Below are 24,154 nucleotides of genomic sequence, written 5' to 3' on the forward strand. Positions count from 1 at the left end.
ACGACCTGTACGCCAACTTAGAGTGACAAGGTGTTCATTTCATCCAGTGCTTACATAGGGGTCCCAAGGATAATCAGGTGGCCACTGGTGCCTTCATCTTGGCCTTCGACGGTGATATATTACCCGAGAAGGTCAAGGTGATGGTATACCAGTGTGATGTCAAGCCATATATCCCTCCCCCAATGTGATGCTTTACGTGCTGGAAGTCTGGGTATATGCCTTCCCGCTATACTTCCAGCATCATATGTCGCGACTGTGGATGTCCATCACATCCCAATACTTCACGTGCCCTGCCTCTCATCTGTGTCAACTGCAAAGAGCACCATTCACCTTGCTCACCAGACTGCAGGATTCTTCAGGAAGAATGGAAAATCATGGAATACAAGACTCTTGACTGACTGACCTACATTGAAGCTAAGAAGAAATTTGAACACGTACATCCTGTGCCTATAACATCGTCTTACGCCACTGTTACGAGAACAGTTATAGCCCCATCATTCCGCCAATTCCAGTCAGCTCTCAGAGCCATAAAACTACACCTGCCCCCTTGATGGTAGGGGGCACTTCCCTCCCTGTTGCTCCCGCACTCTCACATACCAGATGTAGAAGTATGAAACCAGAATTTCTGGAGCAACACCCCCCCAAACCATCGGGGACATCAGTCCCACCTTCTCAGCTGGAGAAGCATAAGTATTCTTCGGCTCCTCTCGCTAGGAAGAGGTCCCTTGCGGCACTCCCTTCCCAGGTTCCTACCAGTGGCAAAGTGGGCACCTGCCAGTGGCTGAAGTACCCGCAGGTAGCTGGTCACAAGGCTTCACAGCCCTCCTCAGTCCCTGAGACTGAATCAATGAAGACCTCCTAGCCAGAAAAACGTAAGGAGCAGCGAGAGAAACCAAAAAAGAAAAAGACCCCCAAGAACCAAGGCATTGTGGTGGCACCCATACCACCTCTACCTACAAGCTCTGTGTTTGAGGATGAAGTGGAGATTCTGGCATCCGCTGAGGACCTAGATCTCACTGGGCCCCCAGGCACAATGAATGTTGATTGCACAGGTACTCATCTGGTGGCAGCAGGTGACCCTGAGGCATAGACTGCCTCATTGAGTGCTTCATACCTTCCCAGTCTCACAATAACGTCATCCCCCAGTGGAATTGCTGTGATTTTTTCCACCACCTGGCTGAGCTACGGCAGCTGTTAAGCTTTACACCTGCTTTCTGCATTGCCCTCCAGGAAACCTGGTTCCTGCCGATGCGGACCCCTGCCCTCCGTGCATGTAGGGGATATTACAAGAATATAATAGTATATCAGGTGGAGTTTGCGTCTCTGTTCTGAACGCTGTATGTAGTGAACCTGTGCCCCTTCACATTCCTCTTGAAGCTGTGGCTGTCAGGATAAGGCTGATGCAGGAAATAATGGTCTACAATGTATATCTTCCTCCAGATGGTGTGGTAGACTGGGAAGCTTTCACCACTGCTGTCACTATTGAATCTCCCCGACATGGTACCATTGATACAGTGGTTGAGTGGGTCACTAGAACGTTCGTTTCTGTGGCGGAAAATGCGATCCCTTGTTCCTTAGGGTGCCCCCGGCGAAAGACAGTACCTTGGTGGTCACCGGAAATTGCTGAAGTGCAAGCTCTACAGTGGCATAAGCGGCACCCATCTCTGGAGCACCTAATAGATTTTGAACGGCTCCGTGCTCGCATTCACCAGCTTATAAAAAGATGGAAACTGGAATGTTGAGAGAGGTACGTCTCAACCATTGGGTGCCGTACGTCATTTTCCCAAGTCTGGACGAAGATCAGACGTGTTATTGGGTACCAGACCCCCAACAGGTGTCCCTGGCATTACCATCAATGGCATGTTATCTACCAACACAAATGCGATTGCCGAGCACTTTGCTGAGCACTATGCCCAAGCCTCTGCTTCGGAGAATTACCCCCCAGCCTTTTGCACTCTCAGACTGCGGATGGAAGGGAAAGTCCTCTCGTTCACTACATGCCACAGTGAACCCTATAACGCCCCATTTACAGAGTGGGAGCTCCTGAGCGCCATTGCACATTGCCCCAACACAGTTCGTGGGCCGGATCGGATCCACAGTCAGATAGTTAAAAATCTCTGTCCGACTACAAGCAACATCTCATCATCATCTTCAACCGGATGTGGTGCGATGGCGCAATTGCAGGAGAGCACAATCATCCCAGTGCCCAAACCCAGTAAAAACCCGCTTGATGTGGATAGCTGTCGGCCCATCAGCCTCACCAATGTTCTTTGTAAGCTGCTAGAACATATGGTGTGTCGGCCGTTGGGTTGGGTCGTGGAGTCACGTGGTCTACTGGCTCCATGACAGGGCGGTTTCTGCCAGGGTTGCTCTACCACTGATAATCTTGTGTCCCTTGAGTCTGCCATCTGAACAGCCTTTTCCAGATGCCAACACCTTGTTGCTGTCTGTTTTGATTTACGAAAAGCTTAGGGCACAACCTGGCGACATCATAAACTTGCCATATTGTATGAATGGGCTCTCCGGGGCCCACTTCCGATTTTTATCCAAAATTTCCTGTTGCTCCGTACTTTCCATGTCCAAGTTGGTGCCTCCCATAGTTCTCCCCATATCCAGAAGAATGGGGTCCCGCAGGGCTCTGTATTGAGTCCATCTCTATTTTTAGTGGCCATTAATGGCCTAGCAGCAGCTGTAGGGCCATCCTTCTCACCTTCTCTGTATGCAGATGACTTCTGCGTTTCGTACTGGTGCTCCAGTACTGGTGTTGCTGAGCGGCGCCTATAGGGAGCCATCCACAAGGTGGAGTCATGGGCTCTAGCCCAAGGCTTCCGGTTTTCAGCCGCAAAGTCGTGTGTCATGCACTTTTGTCAACGTTGTACTGTTCATCTGGAACCAGAACTTTACGTTAATGACAATCCACTCACTGTAGTGGAGACATATCGATTCCTAGGGCTGGTTTTCGATGCCGGATTGACTTTGCTTCCTCAGCTTAAGTGGAAGTGCTGGCAGCTCCTCAGTGCCCTCCGCTACCTGAGTAACACCACCTGGGGTGCAGATCATTCTACGCTGCTGCAGCTCTACAGAGCCCTTGTTCAATCCCGCCTTGACAATGAGAGTCTGGTTTATAGTTCGTCGGCACCCTCAGCGTTGCATTTACTTGACCCAGTGCACCATTTTGGCATTTGACTAGTGCTGGGAGCTTTTAGGACGAGTATGGTGACCAGTGACCAAAGGAGTCCCTCTGTTGAAGGTTAGGCATGCACAACTGCTCGCCAGTTATGTGGCACACCTTCGAAGTTCTCCTACGCATCTGAATTACCGTCTCATTTTCCCAACCACTGTGGTTCGTCTCCCATATCGGCGGCCCAGGTCAGGGCTCATGATTGCGATTCTGTCTGAACTGGAGTCCTTCCTTTTACCATCTCTACTCGAGGTCCATTTACGTACACCTCCAAGGTGTAAACCTCTGCCGAAGCTTCACCTGGACCTTTCACATGGCCCTAAAGACTCAGTTACTCTCGCGGCTCTTCGCTGCCACTGCCTCTTGATTCTTGACATGTTCCGGGGCTCTGAAGTGGTTTACACTGACGCCTCGATGGCTGATGGTCATGTTGGTTTCGCCTACATTCACAGAGACCATGTTGAACAGCATTCCTTGCCCAATGGCTGCAGTGTCTTAACTGCAGAACTGGTGGCTGTATCTCGTGCTCTTGAGTTGTTCCTTTTGTGTACTGACTCCTTCAGTAGCCTACAAGCTGTTGACCAGTGCTACCCTCATCATCCTTTGGTAGCGACCATCCAGGAGTCCATTTGTGCCCTGGAACGGACCAGTCATTCAGTGGTGTTTGTTTGGACCCCAGCTCATGTCATAATTCCAGGCAATGAACTTACCGACAGGCTACACGGAAACCACTTATGGAGATCGGCATTCCAATAACTCACCTGTGTTAATTATTATACAGCAAGGTTTTTTAGCTTTGGGGGCGGAATGGCATAGTCTCAGTATGCACAACAAACTGTGTGCTATTAAGGAGACTATGAATGTGTAGAAGTCCTCCATGCGGGCCTCTCGCAGGGTCTCTGTGGTTCTCTGCTGGCTCCGCATTGGCCATGCTTGGGCAACCCATGGCAACCTCCTGCGCTGGGAAGACCCACCTCAGTGTTGGTGCGGCACCCGGTTGACAGTGGCCCATATTCTTTTGCGCTGTCCTAGTTTGGCTGCCCTGGGACATCATTTTTGGTTACCAGACTTGTTATCATTAATTTTAGCTGACAACACCTCATTGGTTGATTTGGTTTTACGTTTTATATATGAGGGTGGGTTTTACCATTTGATCTAAGTTTTGGCGCATGTCCTTTATCCCTCTGTGTCCTTCACTCTAATGCTTTTAGGGTGGAAGTTTTACTGTATTGCAGAGTTGCTGGCTTCTCCTTTTTATTCTCGGGGTCAGCCAGCCATGGTAATCTGCTTTCTCGTTTCAATCTCTTCCACCTGTTTCTTAAGTCTCTGTGGTTTTCTTGTTCCCTTTTGTCCGTTTAAGGGGACCACACCCTGCTTATCTAACCCATGTTAATTTAGGCAAGTATTTGACCCATTTCTGAAAAAACTATTTGATGCAGGACCTTAATATTTTTACTGTATGTTACATGATGATAATAAGAGTCAACTGTACTAAAATCTACTTTATCCATTTTATAGTTTTTAAGAAATACTTTTTTAAATTTATTAACAAAAAGTATTAAGTTTGTTCTACAGAAAATATTTTTGTGTACTTCCTAATGGGGGAATATTGATGAATTTAGTACCAGAGGTGGCTTTTTATGGTATGCAAAGTCTCTGAAAATTTCACTCATTTATCTATGATAGTTTCTGATATAATGGGCTGAAAAGTTTAGTTTGCGGAAAACTGACTTTAAAGAAAAAACTTTTGAAATTTGTTAATTACAGTTCATTAAAACTGTCCTGCTGGATATGATGACCCTTCTTTGGTCTCTAGCAGGTCTTCCAGATTCTTTTTCACCTTCCTGGATGTTTGTCTTGCTTTCTTGGCCATATTAGATGCAGACCTGTCTGCATCGGCTATCCTCATTTTATCGCAATGTTGCAGCCCAGTGATCATATTTTCACCAGGATTAATTCCCAGCTTTTTCAGTACCCAGCACTTTCCAATTTTACCACAATTGAATGTAATAACAGCATCATGAACTCCTAGTTTCATTGTAAGCATGCCTTCGAATACAGTTTTAGGAAGGCAGTTCCAAATTATGCTGTTGAAACATTCATTTGGGTTCTGTCTCTGCCCATGCAGACATTTCGTTAGAAGGTCAGGATGAGCCAAGTCTCTGAAAATAGGTTTAATTGCTGGAATAAGAGCAGCAGGAAGAGAATGCTGATGAGAATAAGATTCTCCAGTTGCCTGAGCCCTATTGTATTTGCACCACGAATATTCTCCTGTTGGACACAATCCATGACATGGCTTACCATCAGTAGAGGACTTATGGAAGAATATGGCCCAAACATCTCTCTTCATTGCCTCCAGATTTTCTTTATTTCTCCTGATTACCTGCCCATAGTATACCTGAAAGTTTTGTATAACAACTACTCGCAATCACACTTGAACGAAACTAACCGTGTCTTTGAAAGCTTGTTGTTTACAAACAGCAGAAACAAAAGAATACCGACCGTTGCATTCCAAGGATAGCCAATACACTCAGGAGTAGAAAAAAAAAAAAAAAAAAAAAAAAAAAAAAAAAAAAAAAAAAAAAAAAAAAAAAACCTAACGTGCAATGTCGGGGATATAAAGATCTAAAATATAAGCAGAAAAGTGTTCCACGTGGTTGGCGGGCAGTAACTTAGTGATCTCACCGCGGACTTCTAGACTGAGCCACACACAACTGATTTCAGCAAAGTGTATGGGCCTGAAGATGGCGTTGACGTAACACTGAAACTAGTAGCGAAGTAAATAAAAAATCTTAAATACAGCTGGAGGAATTTTATTTTTAATAAAAATTCTTGTTCCAAGTATCACTGAATAATGTCTAGCCATCTTATAAATTTTATCAACTACTGACTTTATTGAGTTTTAGAACATTATTATTTCAAGTTTTTTGTGTTCATGCTCACTTACATCAAATGTTTGGTGTAAAGTAGACAACAGAATAACTGATTTGTTTTGTGTAGGCACGTAAAAAGCTAAAACAGTACTCTATGTACCCAGAAGTGTTAGATAATGGAGACATTTGTTATGATGGCAACTTCTCTTTTGGTATCTTTTTCTACATGGCCTGAAGCGTTCCCAACAGTGTCAGATAGCAAGAAGTTCCTGTCCAGTCAGTACCACTTCCCCTTGGCAATCAAGTACATCATGTACCACTCATTTCCCTTGATTTATTTCCCTTACTTCAGCAGATGACCTTGTATATAGTTGTGCATTTATGAGATAATTGGTCTCATAATCTACAGCATCCCACACTTTTATGCCATAGCTTCCAAGTTTTTAAGGAATGCACACTTTGAATGGACACCGTTCCCTGAAGGTACACAGGTGCTCATCTACTGTAGTGTAAGGCCCTGGGATGTAAGACAAAAGGCGTGCATCAACAAACATTTCAGCAGTGTGTGTCTATTCAGCTTTTGATCCAAAACCAGCTTCTCTTTCTTCTTTTGTTAGTATAAGGGGCGTTCAAAAAGAAACGAGCCAGAGGCATAATTACAGAAACCAGTACCTTTATGTTAGAAGTATTTACCATGGCTGTTAAGACACTTGTCCCACTGTGACACAAGGCGGTAAATGGCCATCTCATAAAATTCCTGGGGCTGCGATGTTAACCTGTTCCGCTTGTACAGCTGGATGTTGTCATCTGAGGTGAATCATTTGCCCCTCAGACCCTTTTAAGGGGACCAAAAATGGCATAATCACAGAGAGAGAGGTACAGACTGTATGGAGGGTGGCCGAGAACCTCCCATTTGAATTTATGCAAGAGCAAGGTGACTGTGTTGGCTGTATGAGGCTTTGCTTGTCGTGGAGCAGAATGACCCCTCAGGTGAGATTGGCTGGTCATTTTGATTTGATCACTTGGCGAAGGTTGTCAAGGTTTGTGAATAATGCTGGGCATTCACTGTTGTCCCACGCTGCAAGAAGGGAATCAGAAGGGGGGGCATCTTGGTCAAAGAAGAATTTCAGAATAACCTTTTCTACACTCGTATGGATGGCCTTGGCTTTTTTGGTGGTGGTGACCCTGGATGCTTCCACTGGATTCTGGTTCGAAGTGATGACACCATGACTCATCTCCAGCTACCACTCGTGCTAGGAACTGATTCCCTTCCCGAGCATAGCACTGCAGATGAGCAAGACAGTGGGCCATTTGATATGCTTCCTGATGTGGTTGAAGACTGTGGGGCACCCATTGGGCACACACTTTGCGCATGTGCAGTCGTTCCTTCAGGATGGTGTGAACACTTCCAGCGCTCAATCTGATCATGGCGGCTTTGGCTTTCACTGTCACTCCGCGATCCTGGGTAATGAGTGCATCCACCAGCTGGACGATGTCATCGGTAATACAGTGTGGTGCTCCAGACCGTGCATAATTGGCTGCTGACACCCATCCTTCCCTGAAGTGCTTGTGCCACGCCTTGACCCTTGCAAGGCACATGCAGTGTATGCCATACACTTGTGACATTCGTCAAAGAATGTCTGTTCCTCCTACTCCTTCTGCTGTCAGAAAATGAACAACACCTCTTTGCTCTTTTGTTGATGCCTCCATGTCACCGTTTTTGCAATGTGACTGGCACAGTTGGACAATTTATGCATGCTGGCTGCTGTTAGCTCTGTGTAGTCACATGACGTGCATGCGTGCCCTCTAGCGACGGGCTGTGAACTTCCACTCTCTGATTGGAAGCACACCTCGTTTAACACGTCACGATATTACCATACTGTCGCCAGCTTCCGCATTCCGGACTCCGACTTGTTTCTTTTTGGACGTCCCTTATATATTATCAAACCTGAGGCATATAAGATTATCTTACATTCTTGAAAGTTCATTGTGTCATGAAAAATATGTAAGCCATACTCATCTGACCAAAATACTATGTCATGAGTTATGTTATTTGTCTACTTCAAGACAAAAGATTAAATGCACTAGTTTCCTGAGTGCTATTATCATCTTCACATTTATTCAGATCCACTTCATCCCTGATCTGTATATCTTCCTCTGTTACATCTAAATCAGCATTATTCCCATCCTCATTTCCAAAACTGATTCGTTACATCTGTCACTAGTACATATATCTCCTGAAGTGTGCTTGAGACTGTAGCCCCTTTCAAAGTGTATATCATCATCCATTATTACTAAAACATAATACTACATCTTACTTTGACAATATCCAATTGGTTACTGTGAATTTTTTACAACAGTGGACATATAAACATCAGTTGAGAAGATGCATTGTTGCCAAGTTTTTTATTTTTGTAATAAAATTGAAATATAACTTTTAAAATGACATATTGTGTGCCTGAGGAATTTTCTGACTCCATTGCAACAGTTTCAAATTATTTTACGGTGAACTGGGATATAACGATAAAAATTTTGCCCAGTTATAATAAAAAGTCCATAAAGAGCATATCTGGAGGGTGAGAAGCCTATGTTCACATTAAAACTGTTTCTTTGAATTAAAAGAGCCTTGTAGCCCAAAAGACCCTAGACAATGATTAACAAGTATTAAACAGCACGAAACTCTAGTTAGCGACAGGATGCTTTGTGCTACCACCACATATTATGTGTTGAAGTTGGATGGCCTAAAATTTGACAAGACTCCAATTTGCCAGTTTTTGCATTTTGGTAGAGTTACTTCACTAATAGTTTGTATATGAAAGCATAACTGATACGAGACAGCATTTGACTTACATAAATAATTTATTTAAACTGGAGTGCACAGCTTGTACAAAATTTAAGTAGCACCATTAAGTAATATGTTAAAAATCATGTAATTTATTAACTTCCTTGCGTTTATATATTCTGTACAAAAGTGATATTAATCAGATGATAAATGAGTTATAGTATCCCTCACTACCACACCCCCAAGAAAATCTGGAAACTTGGGATAGCAAAATTATGTAGAGTATCATATTTTGAATGATATTGTATATAGTCATATGGTTATAATAGAAGGAAACATTCCACGAAGGAAAAATATACCTAAAAACAAAGATGATGTGACTTACCAAATGAAAGTGCTGGCAGGTCGACAGACACACAAACGAACACAAACATACACACAAAATTCAAGCTTTCGCAACAAACTGTTGCCTCATCAGTCAAGCACAGTAGAAAGAAGAGTATTGTAAGACTTATTAATTCATCTTATTATTTCCATGATATTAGTGTTGTACAATTTGATAGTTACAGTTTGTCTTCCTTGCACGTGACTGCGAATGACTGACTCATTGATGCACTAGCCCCATGTGCCACCCTTCCCCCCTTTCTTTTCCCTACAATGATTTCTTCTCCATTCCCCTTTGCTCTGAATATTCAGCTCTCAATCACTAAGTAGTATTTGCACTTTTGGGTTTGTTGTATTAATAGACAGTGCTATAAGGAGTTATGAACTTTTGGAATATATTTCTGGGAAGCAGTGCCTCTGTGGAATATTAAGAGTAATCTAAGACACTATATTGCTGAGCACTACATTTGCAAGAAGACTGTACATCTATCATGTAGCTTTAGGTTTGGATATGAAAGGACATATTCTTCAGCTCATGGCACTAGTCTCATTTGTTACGTTTTCTTCGCTGCATCTTGTACGTGGTGTTACTTTTGTTGTCCTTCAGCATCTGTACAAATTTCATAAAATTTCTAGTACTCAAGATTCTACTCTAATTTCAAATTCAGTGTATCTATCAGCCCAGTTGTTTGTGTTTTGGCAGTTGATAAGTAGGAAGTTCTCTTTTGTTACAAATATTGTTAGCTATCAGTTTTGACTTTCATTTTGAATATATTTAACTATAAATGATTATAGCCACAAGGTAAATTAAAACTGTCATTCTTCTGCAGGAAAGTGCTCTACTGACCGAGCTACCCAAGCATGACTCATGATCTGCCCTCTCAGTGTTATGTCCACCAGTAACTTATCTTGTATCTTGCAAACTTCCCAAAAGTCCTCCAGCATACCTCGGGAGGACTAGCACTCCTGGTAGAAAGAATATTGTGTAAGCAAGGCTGTGAGGGCAGGTCGCAAGTCGTGCTTTGAGAGCTCAGTCAGTAGAGAACTTATCTGCAAAAGGCAAAGGCACCAGGTTCAAGTCTGTGCCAGCATACAATTTTAATCTGCAAGAAAGTTCAAATCACATCACTGCACACTTTGATGTACAGTGAAAATTCACTTTGGAACTGCAAGATAAGATCTCAAATGTGATATATAATACCAAATCACTTGCTAGAAAGCACAAGATCATCATTTTATACACCGATCTGTTCTTATAGTAATGAATAAATACAACATAATTAGAGCAATACATAGCATAAAATAATGTGTTCTTTTTACCTTATAGTACATGTGCATTTAATTTTTGTTTGATTTTGAGGAGATACATTATTTATTTCTAAATTTGTTTACAGAACTAGAACTGGTACAGAATGCAGCCTTCACTGACCCAAATGATCAGAGTGCTTGGTTCTATCAGCGCTGGCTCTTGGGTCGTGGAAAACAACCATTTATTGTGCAGAATGCTTTTGTTTCACGTGACATCATATTTATTACAATGAGTCAGGAAGTGAGTTTAGCAGATGTTGAATTGAAGCTCATTATAAATGGCACTACATTACAAGGTTCATGGCACAGCAGTGACGGAAATATTTACTCACTTGTATGGGTATCCTTTTTACATATAGGATTACAAGAACTGTTAGTGATATGAGATTATAACTTCTACTTTAACAAACTGACATTATGTAATAGAGGTTGAGGCTTGTGTAATTTATCCAAACAAGTAACTACTTTTTAAAAGTGTAAACAGTAGTTCTCTGGAATATGTATTAATGCGACACTGTATGAAAAATTTTGGAATATTTGTGAAATGCTGTCAAGTCACATAGGTGACTAGAGGAAACATGTTTCTTATTAGTTAATTGCAGACTGTAGTTTTGTTGGTGCACATGGAGTCCCCACAGTGAAATGGGACTCATATTTGGAAGGAGAGGAGATCTAATTCTGCCTTTCCATATATGTTTTCTGCAGATTTCCTGCATCCTTTCAGGAGGACAAAAGAACAGTTGCCTCAGCAAAGCTGAGTTGAGTTCCTTGTGTTAGTGCTCCATCTGTAATCATTTTATTTTTGGGAGAACATCCTATGACAGTCTTTTTGCAGCTGTCTTACATGAAGTTGTATCTTTCAAGAGGGGACTTCAAGAAATAAGTTACACATTACCATAGCAGCCCAAGTAACTTTTATTTAATCCTGCACTACATTTCAAAATGATACATGAAACTTTTTTTCTACGTAGTTACGAAGTCTCCACAAAGAATGATCAGAATGTTCTACCAATCGTTCAGTTCCTCCAGCCATTCGAGAACCATTGTGTGAATGTTCTCATGGTGGAAAAATCTTTTTCGACCCAGATACTCTTGCAGCTTTGTGTAAAGATGGAAGTTACATGGGGCCAATATATACAGCATTCAGATATTTTCCACACGAGACTTGTACTGTTCTGTGTGCTTCGACTTTGGAGTATGCTTTCAGTTGCCACACAATTTCATTTGGACACTTTGATGCACATATTATCTGTACTACAGCAAAACAATGTCTGCAGGACACTCAGAACATGTACTCTCTGCTGACAATGTTCCACTCTTGTTACAGAATGGTGTTAGTGTGTGATGACATGTGTAACTTACTTTCTGAAGTTTGTATGTACATTGCTTCAGAAATATCCAATATTTATGTGAATAGTATTTGTTTTCTGTAACTTTCACTATTGCTTTAGCACAGCAACATGAAAGTTAAAAAAATGTAAATGCAGTCTTCTAGGATCAGAAATTCCTTTATGTAATAAAAGGTCAAAAAACAAAGTAATGCTTTCCATTGTTGATCTCTGCCTCAAAATGTGTTTTAGTTTCTCATATGAAACATAGTTCTGAATGGATTATCACTTTATCTGTGGACAGTCTTATTTCTTCCAAGCTTTACTTATTAAATGTAAGAATGAACATGTGCTTCTGAAAGCTAGTTTTAGTGTCCGCTGTTGATGTATCTGTATGCTGCTAACAGTTAAGTTGAAGTTTTTTCTCCTCTTTACTTCTAAATCTACATAGGATTTCTGTAAATGGAATAAAATGATGTTGCTATAGAGTGTGATCATGGCTTGGTTATGTATTCTCACTTCAGTTTAATAACAGCTAATTGTCATTGTGAGTCTTATGTTTATTCGTATATATAATTTAACTGTCACAGCTCTCTCTCTCTCTCTCTCTCTAATGCCGTTTATTTTTATGTTTTAGTTTGTATTGTATTTAACTGTTCATCATTGTTCTTATGTGCTCTCTACTTGTTTCTGTATAATTGCACAGTTACGAAGAGGTTCCTTTTTTGTCGGTCATTCGAATGAATATGGAGTCCTGCAGAAATTTCAGTCCTTAGTCAGGACTGGTTGCGTGATTTGTTGTGAGTATAATTTCTTAATAAATTTTTAACTTGCTATTGCAAATATTCAAACCGTTTTCTTCTTCCTGTTTCACATAGGCCAACTAAGGACCACAACATTCAACTATTGTGTTTGGAGTAGGGTTTGATGGTTGCTCAGTGGTCGCACATCCTCTGGTTGTGTTTTCTTTCGTCTCCATTCTGCAGATGGCACCTATCTTCTTTCCTGTTGGTTTGTTCTGGAACCACATTCGCTTAAGCAGTCTCCTGAGAGATGTCAAGCCTTTTTAAGTTCTGTCCCTCCAAGATCCTGCTTATCTTTTATCACTTCCATCTACATGGGCTGCTGCTTTTGATAGTGTATGGGAAGCTGACTAGTCAACCTGCTGGGATGCATCCTGTAGATAGGTCCATACAAGGAAATGGGAGAGAATATCTCCTGACTTAATCCTGTCTTCATTTCAAAACTTCTTGAAAGTGGTCTTGTGAACAATACTCATGCGTTTGTTTAAGAAGTTACATTCACATTGTTGGCAAATTAACGATGCTGACATATGTAAGACATTGTGCTTTAGACTATTCTCACTAGTGTAACAGTCAGGTAATTTGATGGAAATATTTTAGATTTTCCCCTTGTGTATACCTGTTTATTTCCTGTCTGTCGTACTTCAAAATTGGTAAGCAGCTATGACTGCAAATAAAATGTATTTTACTATTGTTTTATGGTGTCATGATCTGCAGAAATGATCCAGTGAGTGTAGTGGATGTTGCCATTGGATCACAATTTACACCAAGGCTGCATTTGCAGTGGCACTGACGATGGTCACCAGATAGCATTGGCTTACTACTTGTTAATAGTGTGTCCGATCTCTTTCATTAGTTTTTGGTGGGATCAAGGGGATGACATTAGGATCTACTCTGTCAAGGAGGTGAGAATGTATTTCAACCTCCTTGGGTGGGATGGATGGCAGTGCTGGGAGCCAAGTGTTGCATTCTGGCTTTTGCTGTTAAAAAGATGCTGAATGCGTGTGAATGAGCTATATTTGTTACGAAAAGAATTTGGTAAGTACTATACACTCTTTCACCTGTTATAGAAATAACTAGACAATTTTTACAAATATGCAAGATGAAGAGAGGAATGTTCTATTTCTTAATACAGTTCATTTGTGGTGACATTGTGCAGAGTATTTGTAATATTGCTCTTCCACTTCAAATGATTTCAGCAAAACAGACAAATGTCAGTTAACTGTCAATGACTTGTCATTCAGTGAAAGACAAACAAATTTTAGAAAAAGATTCTCTGTAGACCTAGAGTACTGAAAAATGGGAATACATATATCACATTTGTAAACCACCTCATAACAGAATCACCACACCACTGTCATAAAAATACCAGTAAACAGTAATAATAATTTGTAGGCAGCTAATGCTCACCAACCACAACCCAAAAAACAGCCACTACAGTAACTTGAAGCATCAAAATTGACATATGCCAACTTTTCACTTGAAAACATAATGTTTTTAAGCTTGAAATCTCTGATACAGATATTGCATGTGTTGCAGGTGACATAATTACAGGCATAAGGTTGAATGGCTAGCCAGCCACGTAGCTTGCATATTGTAATTTGAGGCAACATTCAACTAATTATTAAATTTTTAAGTTGTTCGAAACTTGTCTTTTCCAATAAAGGATTGATTTTAGACTGTGGATTCCAAGACATGCCCCTGTTGCTAAATTCCTTATCCTCAGGATACAGAAAACTTCTACTTTCCTGTATTAAACTTAAAAAATTCTCACAATCCATGTTTTACTTGTGTGACTGTCAGTTGATTTGACAGATGAAAACAAACAGATTTGAATTTCACCTACTGTCTCTCTGAGTTTGTACATTCAAGCAGTTGGCTGCACTGAGATTGCTCACATACTGGCATAATGCTTTGAAAACATCAGTTATTTTCAGCTGACGCCAGTAGTCTGTGAGGAATTCTCTGGTGAGATGCCATTTTCACTGCAGTCTTAGACTGAAATAAAATTCTCATAATACCAGCATCAAAGCATAGAATTATTGTTAAAATCATTTGTTTGCACATGAGCAAAAATTGAGCAGTTTGATAAGAGGGGCAAGTAAAGTGAAAACCTGAAGTTACAAGTAAGTTGTTGATGCAGAGATTTATTTAAAGTTTAGAAAAAATTCACAAGGACTTTGGCAAAAGAATGGTTGGAAGCATTAGAGTACAGCCTTACTCTACCAAACAACACAGTAAGTAGCACCAAGATTTACTGATGCATATTTCAGTCATTGGTGAGTGAGATTTTATTATTATTATACACGTGGTAGACCCTTTGTAGATCATGTGAAGCTTCTACAGTTCTTCCTGCGGTTTTTCCATGAGACCTTCATTTTCTCACTCATGGCTTTTTTTCTTTCATCCGTCCATTTTGTACCGGTCTTTTCGGCTTTTGTCTCTGGCTGGACTTCCTATTTTGCTTCTGTAGATGTTACAGTCTCCAGTGTCCTGAATGGTGAGTTGAGCATCAGTAAGGTCTCTTCGTACTTATTCGGCCCATGTCATACCTGTAAGGTTTTCAGTGGCTGTGAGTATCTAGCATAGGAGTCTATGCTCAGGGAGTTGTGTATGTGCCCATAGAATTTAAAGCATCTTTTTCTAATGTCTTCAGCAGTATTTGAAATTTCCTCTGTAGTTTTTTTTGTTTGCAGTCTATACCCAGCTGCAGTTTTTCATGGTCCAAGGATTTTCCTAATGATCTTTCATTCTTCTTTTTGTAGTAGCATTATGTTATTATTATTGTTTTGCAGTTTGACAAAATACTAATGGTTGTTAGACTGCACCATCAAGTAAGGTGCAATCAGTCCTCCCAAATTCATACCAACGGATCCCATGCCCATGCCCAGTTTCTGGAGGGAGGGAGGGGGGGGGGGCTGGAATTTTTTATGCCTACTTTCAATTCGCCATTCATACTGACATTTCGGCTGCTATTGCAGGCAGTCTTCTTCAGTGTGACCGTTTGTAGTTTGCGGTTACTGCTTTCTATATGTTTGAAAATGGCTGAGAAGTCGGCGTCAAGAGGCTGTGAAGACAAGTGTGGCAGATCCCCACAATTTAAACTAGCCCATGTTTTAGCTAGGAAGCCTCTTACAACTAAGAAAAAAAATCAAGGGTGGTCTTCCACTACGAGATGTGATGAAGGCCACAGGCTGTTGTCTTCTTCAGCAGTTATAGCAGACAAATGGGCTGTTTGTGCTTTCAGAGCTTCTCCACTGCATACCATAAGCACCTGACAGCAGATAATGGGGAAGCACTGATATGTCTCAAGCACCAATATGCTGTGAGCAGAACTATGTTATGATAACAGCTTAAAAAATTGCCTGCAGCAGTCATGTCAAGTAACATATATAAAGAAGTAGTCATGGACCACAAGTAATCATTCGGACTAATCCTTTTATAGCATGAATTTTTGGTCTTTGCTGTTGACAATTATCAATTTTTTTTATGTCATTACAATAGATTATAAACTGCTATAGTTGAAAGAAAACCAGAAAAATGTATCTTTTTTGGTCCTTTACTTTTTTTTTTTTTTTTTTTTTTTTAAGTGGGATTTGAGAGTCCCATAAAGTCATAATGGTATAGTCATTGACAAACATTACTTCATGAGACTGTTTTTGGTAAAAACAATTTGCTCTATAATTTACACATAAAAACACCTTACATTTGGAAAACTTTGAATGAGGTTTTTACTTTATATTGTTGATAGCATAGTTTTCACTCTGCTCCAAGATTTGGATTTGAACTTCATAGAAAGTGAAATTCTCTTATTTCTTCTTTTGTTCTAGAAAGAGTGGAGAGAGATTTCTTATTATAGTGCTGTCTTAAATTTGAATGTTTTCAGCTTCTGGAGAATAAGTGTAAATATACTGTTGATCTTGACATGTAGCGTGGTGTCATTTTTCATTTGTTTTGCCCATAAATTGTTGATTTCGAATTATTTGCAAACATGGTTTGTTTCAGAATCATTACTTTCCTCCTTTGATGTATAAATATCAGGTGGGAAAAACTAGAGTAACTCCATTACCTCCCTTATCTTCCACTTTTCTTACCATAGCCTGTTATGCACACACACGAAGCTAAAGACCTAATGGGACTCACAAGCACAGAATATCTTATACAAAAATTTTCCAAAATTCTTCAATATTTTGTGCTTCGAAACAGTTACTGGCATAAATAGACTTACCACAAAATTGCGGAAAGAATACCAAGATAAGATTATCATAGCAAACACTCAAAATCAAGCACAGAATGGCCACCTTGCAACTATAAGCAACCAGATAGTGTGAAGTATGTGTGCACTAAGATTCAAACTGCTCTAAGTTCTGCAGTCTGTTAAAAGTATACCACACAAAGAATAAACGGTGCACTGCAGTTCCGTTAGTCTTCTAACAATGAGAATATTTTTTCCCTTTTTTTTTAAGTGTGATTCAAAACTCCCATTAGATCATAGAGATTTAAAGCTGCCTGCAATAGTAGCTGAACCATTGGTAGTTTTATCACGTATGCTGCAGTGTTACTGCAAAAGGTTACTCTTTTTTAGTGCTAATGTTTGGTACATTACATAGTCCTTAAGATTACCGTATTTACTCGAATCTAAGCCGCACTTTTTTTCCGGTTTTTGTAATCCAAAAAACCGCCTGCGGCTTAGAATCGAGTGCAAAGCAAGCGGAGGTTCTGAAAAATGTTGGTAGGTGCCACCACATCTAACTTCTGCCGTCGAATATATGTAGCGCTACACAAGCATGCTTTGTGGGCACAAAGATAAATACTGGCGCCAAAACTTTTTTTCTCCGCCCCTTGTTTCGGCCACTGCATTTTCTTACATTATCCAACGAAGTAAATACAAATTCCGTATTGTTCATCTTCGAATGTAGCAGAATTTCAATGTTCTACGAAAATCCGACTGGCAAGACTGTTAGGGATGTTTGTCAATATGGCCAACTCTACGTTCTGAGTTTTTTCCTACCTGTGAGAAGAGATGGTTGCTAATAGGAACCTGATGAAATGTGAATCACATGCAGTATTCTCTTCACCATAAGAATAATACAAAAATAAACATTTTGCCATGTATTCTTTCGTGTTTGCTGCTATCTCATTTAAATCCTGCATGCCTAATAAACTACGAAACTAGAGTGAAACAACAGCAAACGCGGAAGAATATACGTATCGTGTCATGTTTATATTGGTATTATTCTTATGCCTAATAGTGATATAGTCAGAAATGAAGCACGGCAACTGACTCGATTTTAAATGTAAGATGACTAATTTCTGTGCAGAATTTGATGTACTAAATAAGCGGCCGCAAAGATTTTCAAACGGAGAAAAATTTGCGCCTAACTCTCGTTCAGAACATGTTCTATCATATGCAGTCTATTATTTGGTCCTTGTTGGTTATCAAATAAAGCAGCAGTGTAAGTAACAACAAATAGCAGTCTCTTGCCATTGTTTCGCTAATGAGATGATTCCTCGTTGTTTTTTTTTTTTTTTTTTTTTTTTAAGCGGCGGTAGCGCGCATAAAGCAAGTCATGCCGCGAGCGGCGACAAGCTGTAAATACACACTATCAGAATGCGACAAACAATGCATGACACAGTACAGTAATGCATTTTCCGCTTAGAGTGACGTAAACACCTATAACAAAGAAAACGGCACTTATCAGATCAAAGCAAAATAAGTAATCGATTCAAACCAGACGAAGCACGTGAAAAAGGAAGGGTACCCGTATAAATACGGACGGAGCGCCTGACGCATAGCAATAGCTACCTGGTAAAGCTTAACTGCTAAGCTTACAACTCGAACCAAACTACTGTAGCTGTATCGTCTTTCATTCGACCTAAATTGTGTCTCATATTACAATGGACCAACTTTGTTTCGATTTGGAGGTGCGGCCTAAAACTTTTCTCTTCCCTTGAATTTCGAGTCTCAAATTTCAGGTGCAGCTTAGATTCGAGTGCGGCTTAGATTCGAGTAAATACGGTATTTGTGTAATATTGCTCCATCATATTTGAGATGCATTTATTCCAACTTCAAAGAGCAGACATGTCCAGCTGTGTAACAACCATAAATCTTCTGGTACTGAAAGAGTCGTAGAACTCTTAACCTTAACAAGACAACAGATATTTATACCATCATCCGAGATGTATCATGGTGACATAATTTTATCTGAAGTTGCTGTACAAGTGATGGAAAAAAATACAACACATTCTATACACGTTCACCTTGTTATTGATGGGGATTTAGCTTGGACAAGCACAGAAAGTCAGTTTGGACTTCAGTTTAGTGAAGGGTTGACATCAGTTTTGGAAGAAGAACTAGATTCTTGTGCCCAGCTGTTAGAGCTGGAACCAGACAGCAAATGTGAGTTTTGTTTGCTTGCAGATATACACTGTTGGTAGTTTTAGTTACTGTTGTGTTGGTGTTTTAGAAGTGTTGTAATCAGATAGCCTGTGTTAAATTTCTTTCCAGGGACGCTGTTGACATCAATATTGTTGATGCAGGCCATTGACCGGCATAAATACAGAGAGGCTACAATGGAAAAGTTACAGCTGCTGAGTAGAGTTGACCCATTACGTAGCGGATATTACAATGATCTAAGTAACCATTTCACTTTTAACTCTCATTACACACACAAATACTTCATAAAGCATGTCTGATATGTATTTCACTGATGACTAGATACGTATGCATCTCAAGCCCACATTCCTAAATACCACTCATAATGCACAATCATTGACTGTGTATTTTGTCTGTTGCTTGCATATTCACAAACCCAAATAATGGACCATTGAATAAAGTACTGTTCAATGCTAACTTAAAACCTAATGAAGTTCAGATTCCTTTCATGTCAACAGTCTGTTCTTTATGGAACTGGAATCCACAGATGTTAAATATGAGAGTTTTTCCAAGGATGTATGCTTGCCACCTTTTGAGAAATATCACTTCAGCCATACAATGCCAGATTTGAGCTACTCACTACATTTTGTCATCCTCTGGAAAGCACAATATCATTCACTGCTATTCTGAAACCTGTTACACAACCTCTGTGAAGTATTCAGTGTGAATTTTACAATTTACGTCCATCATATATTTGATGAGGTGTACATATACATATTCTTCAGTGCGACATGACTTGGTGGAGACCTTGATTGTGGAGTTTCCATTTTGGCTGTTCATGAAAAAGTTCCACCACCTCACTTATTCTGAAAATGCGTGCCAAGCAATAATTTCTTCATCGTAGGAAGGCAGTAGCAGTAGCAGCAGCAGCAGCAGCAGTAGTAGTAGTAGTAGTCACTAGTGCCTCGCCCGGAGAATGTGAGGAGGGATGCAAAGAAGTACCATGTATGTTGTGACTCGAACAAAGGAGGTTGTCCTCTTGAAGCAAAACCATCTTGGACAGATTCCAGTGATGCTTTGTCTTGACAGCCAATCGTAACCTCAAGTAAAATATTTTAGCATCACCTTGAACTATGACGATTGAGTCCTCACTTTTTTTGTGTAGTGGTTGGAGTGTATTTTTCCTTCTTTTCGTGCTGTTGTTTATTTTGTAAGATTTGTGATGGGTCTTATACCAGCACTAGCTCTTAGTTGCGTTCCAGGCAGGTATAACAGGGCAATATTTTGCCAACCCTGATAACCGCCAGATGAAAGTAGTATTACCTTCTCTTCTGAGTCCGGATCCTTCTGTGCCACCTCCCTGTCAATCCAACTGCGGTAAAGATCCCTGGAATGCTTCCGCAAGTTCTCTCTACTTTGCTGCTAAATAAATAGCCACATGTCTCACAAACAGGGGTATGTTTCCCAACATTTTCACTATTACTTTTCACAACACAACTAACAATTGCTACAGTAATACAACTCTCTTGAGTACATTCAAACGTCCATACATGTATACTGTAGGACATGAGAGAAAATCCAGAACAACAACAACTGCTCTTCAGTTGTTCATTACGCCCTTGTTGGTGCGTCGTTTATTCCATGACTCTTGGATTCAGGCACTTGCTGCACCATGGCACAAATGACTCCCGGACAACCAGCGGTTGTAATACCATTTTTACTGGTCCCTTTAATGCCGGCACCACCACTACTCCACATTCACTGCATACAAGAAAGGAAAACACAAAGTTTACCTTTCCCACTACATTTATCCTTATTCAATTTACTCACGAGCATCTCTTGTCAATGACTTTCCAACCAGCTTGCTCAGAATGTCGTGCATGATGTTGAAAACTGCTCATGAGTGACTTTCATTTTGTCCACTGTTGCCTCAATTCTGATACTCTCATCCTTGAACACCAGGGCTTTGACTTATCGTGTATTCAGGAGACGCAGTCTGCTTCTTGTTTGACACCAATGGAAGTCTCTGTGCCATACGAGGGGGAGTTGACAAGTCCTTGGATTTTCCTAATTAAAGTTGATGCAGATTAATCCTGGTGTGGCATTAAATCGTGTTCTTTACATTATATACAATAGTAATTGCATAGCAGTAACATTGTTTTTTATTTTGCTGTGCCAGTTCGAAGTGAACGTGGCATAAGAAAATGGGGAATTCACATTGAAAGATAATCATGCTGACAAAATTAATGACGTGTGTGGTACATTGGGTGGTAACTGCTCTTCCTACTCCATATCAAGAATTTGGTTGCTGCATTTAAACCAGGACATTCAGCACTGAAAGATGGGTTGTCCTTCTAGGATAGTCCAAGTCAGTTTCAGAAACAGTCAATGCTGTTTGTTCCAAGATCGCGAATAATTGATAAAAAGATAGCAGAGACCCTGGGCATATATCAGAATATGTGGGTCATTTTACTCCTGAGATTTTGAGCATGAGAAGCTCTCAGTCAAGTGGGTTGCCAAATGCCTCAATGCAGACCAAAAGCATGAATGTGTTGGTGCTTCACAGTTCATTTTGGTCTAATTTCACTGGGATCTGCAGGATTTTTGGATCATCTTGTCACTATGGACAAAATAGGGGTGTACACTTATGATCCAGAGATCAAAGAACAGTCCAAAGAAAGGAGACACACTGGTTCTCCACATTCAGAGGAGTTCAAAAATCAGCAGACATGTTTCTCACATCTGTCTTTTGGGATAAACAAGGTATCCTAGTTATTGACTATCTACCACATGATGAAACCACCACAGCAAAGTAATATGTTGAATTTCTAGACAAACTGAAGCAATATTTAGCATCCAAACACAGAGGAAAGCCGAGAAAAGGAAATTTGTGTCTGTAAGACAGTTCCCCTCATCATAAAGTGGCTATTGTCAGATCTTAATCCTCAAACATCCATCCTATTGTGTTATCTTGTTCCCCTCAGACTATTATCTGTTCCCAAACCTCAGCAACATCTAAGGTAAGACAATTTCTGAAAACTGGGGACCCAGAAAGGCTCCAGATGAGTGGTTTGCTGCACAGTCAATTTGATACCATAAATGTGTTGAGCTCAAGGGGGGATATGTTGAGTAAATAATTTTTTTCTTTAAACCCATAACAGCATTTTTTCACTATAGTCAAGGACTTATCAGCAATCTCTCATACAATGATAGATTGTTGCAACATTATTCCCAGTCAAATGCAGAAAATGAACTACTACATACTTCACTTATCATATGGCTGCACCATTTTGTTTTCACTCCTCTATCCATGTGCTACAAGGCTGTGGTGCACGGATTTCAATTTGTACCACGACCGTAGAGACATACCAACAAACAAATAAAAAAAAATTATTTACTTCTCAGAAAATGCACAACATGATTGATTTATGAAATAGTATCAACACCAGTTCATGTAAGCTACACAAAAAAAAACTTAGCCCATCATCATTTCTCAAACCACCTCATTTGATTTTATCTTAAGTCTCCGCTATACCTTACTGCTTACCATTCCAATAGAGACGAGTTTATTGCCACTCAGCACTTTCTCGTAAAGGCTAGCACCAACCTATTTGCTGTCATAATGAAACACCCAAGTTTAATATAAATAAATACTAAATGCTTTATATTCATAATCCAAGATTGAAAGAGGTTTTTTGCTTTATTTTTCTGTAACCAAAACCAATTATATACTGTAAGTTAATATTGGTGCAATTTTTTTCCATTGCTTTTAGGAAGCAGATACCTGATGGAGTACGCAGTTGATGCTAACCAGACTGCAGTAAAATCTGCAATGCCAAAAGAAATTAATTTGTCAAACAGCTCTCTTACTGCTCTTTACCATGTGCATCATTTAAGCTTATTCAGAAATGTGAATTTAAGTTGCAACATGCTTAAGTTATCGTTGGCTAAGCTTCATTTACTGCAAAACTGCCAGGTGTGTAAATACTGATATTAAAATATATATAGTCCCAATTATTTGTGATTGTCCTAACATAAGTTTATGGAATTACAGGTACTTAAACTTGACAACAATTGTATTAATACATTAGCTGCCTTTCCTGAGCTACGGCAGCTGAAGGAACTCTCTCTGCGAAACAATGAAATAACTGTTTCAGAGGAATTAAAATATCTTAAGAAGTGCAGGAAGCTTAATAGTGTTGATTTATCAGGAAATCCTATAATGGAAAATGATGACAACAATTTGCCAAAAATAGCAAAAGAAGCAGTGCCATCACTGCAGAAATTAAATGGCTTTCTTATATGATTTGATAATTTACTATAAAAAAAAACCAAACTTATTTTTTATTATTTACATTGTCATTATAAAAAGTATATGAAAATAAATAAAATTGTTATGTACAGTCAGTCTGTGTGTAAAACAATTCTGTGCCTTAAAGCTTTTATATGTCATATCCCCAAGGATCATACGGATTAAAATGCATTTCAGGGTTTTCTTTCTCACTTGAATCATCTGAAAAGTCTGTTTCATCACTGTCCTGAGAATCGTAAAGTGGTACTGGAGCATGATCTGTAATACAAGAAGTTTTGATTAAATCCAGTGGGATTCACACATGCAATAAAAAGCTTGCCTCAAACATTAAATTTTTATGTTACCAATATACATAAGATAATGCATAACTTATTATAGCCAAGTATTATCAAGTCGAAAACAGTTTATGAGACAAGCTTTCACTGATCATAATAGTACAATAAAACTGTTTCAGATTCAGCTGTGACCTGCTGTAGTTGATGATGATGATAATTTATGCAAATCAATTGGTTCTATTAAGAAACGGTACTTCATTACTACCAAAACTTTTTATGGCTGATGTAAAGCTATTAAAAATGTTATATCTTTCTGGACCAAGTGTAAAAGTTCTTATTCATAGCATTTATTCCTTGAACTGAGCTGCTGTTTTGGTAGAGATATACATTACATGCTACAAATTGCATTATGAATGAATGTATAGAATAGTCAGTTATTTGTACAGATTTTCTTACGTTCTTGAAGTCACACCATGAATAATTCATGTCACACACTTTTGTACTTTGAAAATCTTAACTTGAGTTGACTGGT

The 24,154-nt window shown here is 39.8% G+C and overlaps 2 protein-coding genes across 3 annotated transcripts in view; one reads left to right on the plus strand and one right to left on the minus strand.

Annotated features, from left to right (window-relative positions):
* Positions 1-23,540, plus strand: part of LOC126162065 (geranylgeranyl transferase type-2 subunit alpha) — an 81,675-nt gene extending 58,135 nt beyond the window's left edge. Inside the window, exons 6-10 of the mRNA XM_049918326.1 lie at positions 10,615-10,868; positions 18,819-19,059; positions 19,168-19,296; positions 22,809-23,011; positions 23,090-23,540. Coding sequence (XP_049774283.1) covers positions 10,615-10,868; positions 18,819-19,059; positions 19,168-19,296; positions 22,809-23,011; positions 23,090-23,341 — 1,079 coding nt within the window. The 3' untranslated portion in view covers positions 23,342-23,540. The remainder of the gene's footprint in view (positions 1-10,614; positions 10,869-18,818; positions 19,060-19,167; positions 19,297-22,808; positions 23,012-23,089) is intronic.
* Positions 23,343-24,154, minus strand: part of LOC126162064 (putative ATP-dependent RNA helicase TDRD12) — a 429,957-nt gene continuing 429,145 nt past the window's right edge. For both annotated transcript variants that reach the window (XM_049918325.1, XM_049918324.1), the window contains exon 29: positions 23,343-23,605. In XM_049918325.1, the coding sequence (XP_049774282.1) occupies positions 23,478-23,605 (128 nt within the window). In that variant the 3' untranslated portion in view covers positions 23,343-23,477. The remainder of the gene's footprint in view (positions 23,606-24,154) is intronic.

Source organism: Schistocerca cancellata, chromosome 2, assembly GCF_023864275.1.
Source record: "Schistocerca cancellata isolate TAMUIC-IGC-003103 chromosome 2, iqSchCanc2.1, whole genome shotgun sequence".
NCBI lineage: Eukaryota > Metazoa > Arthropoda > Insecta > Orthoptera > Acrididae > Schistocerca > Schistocerca cancellata.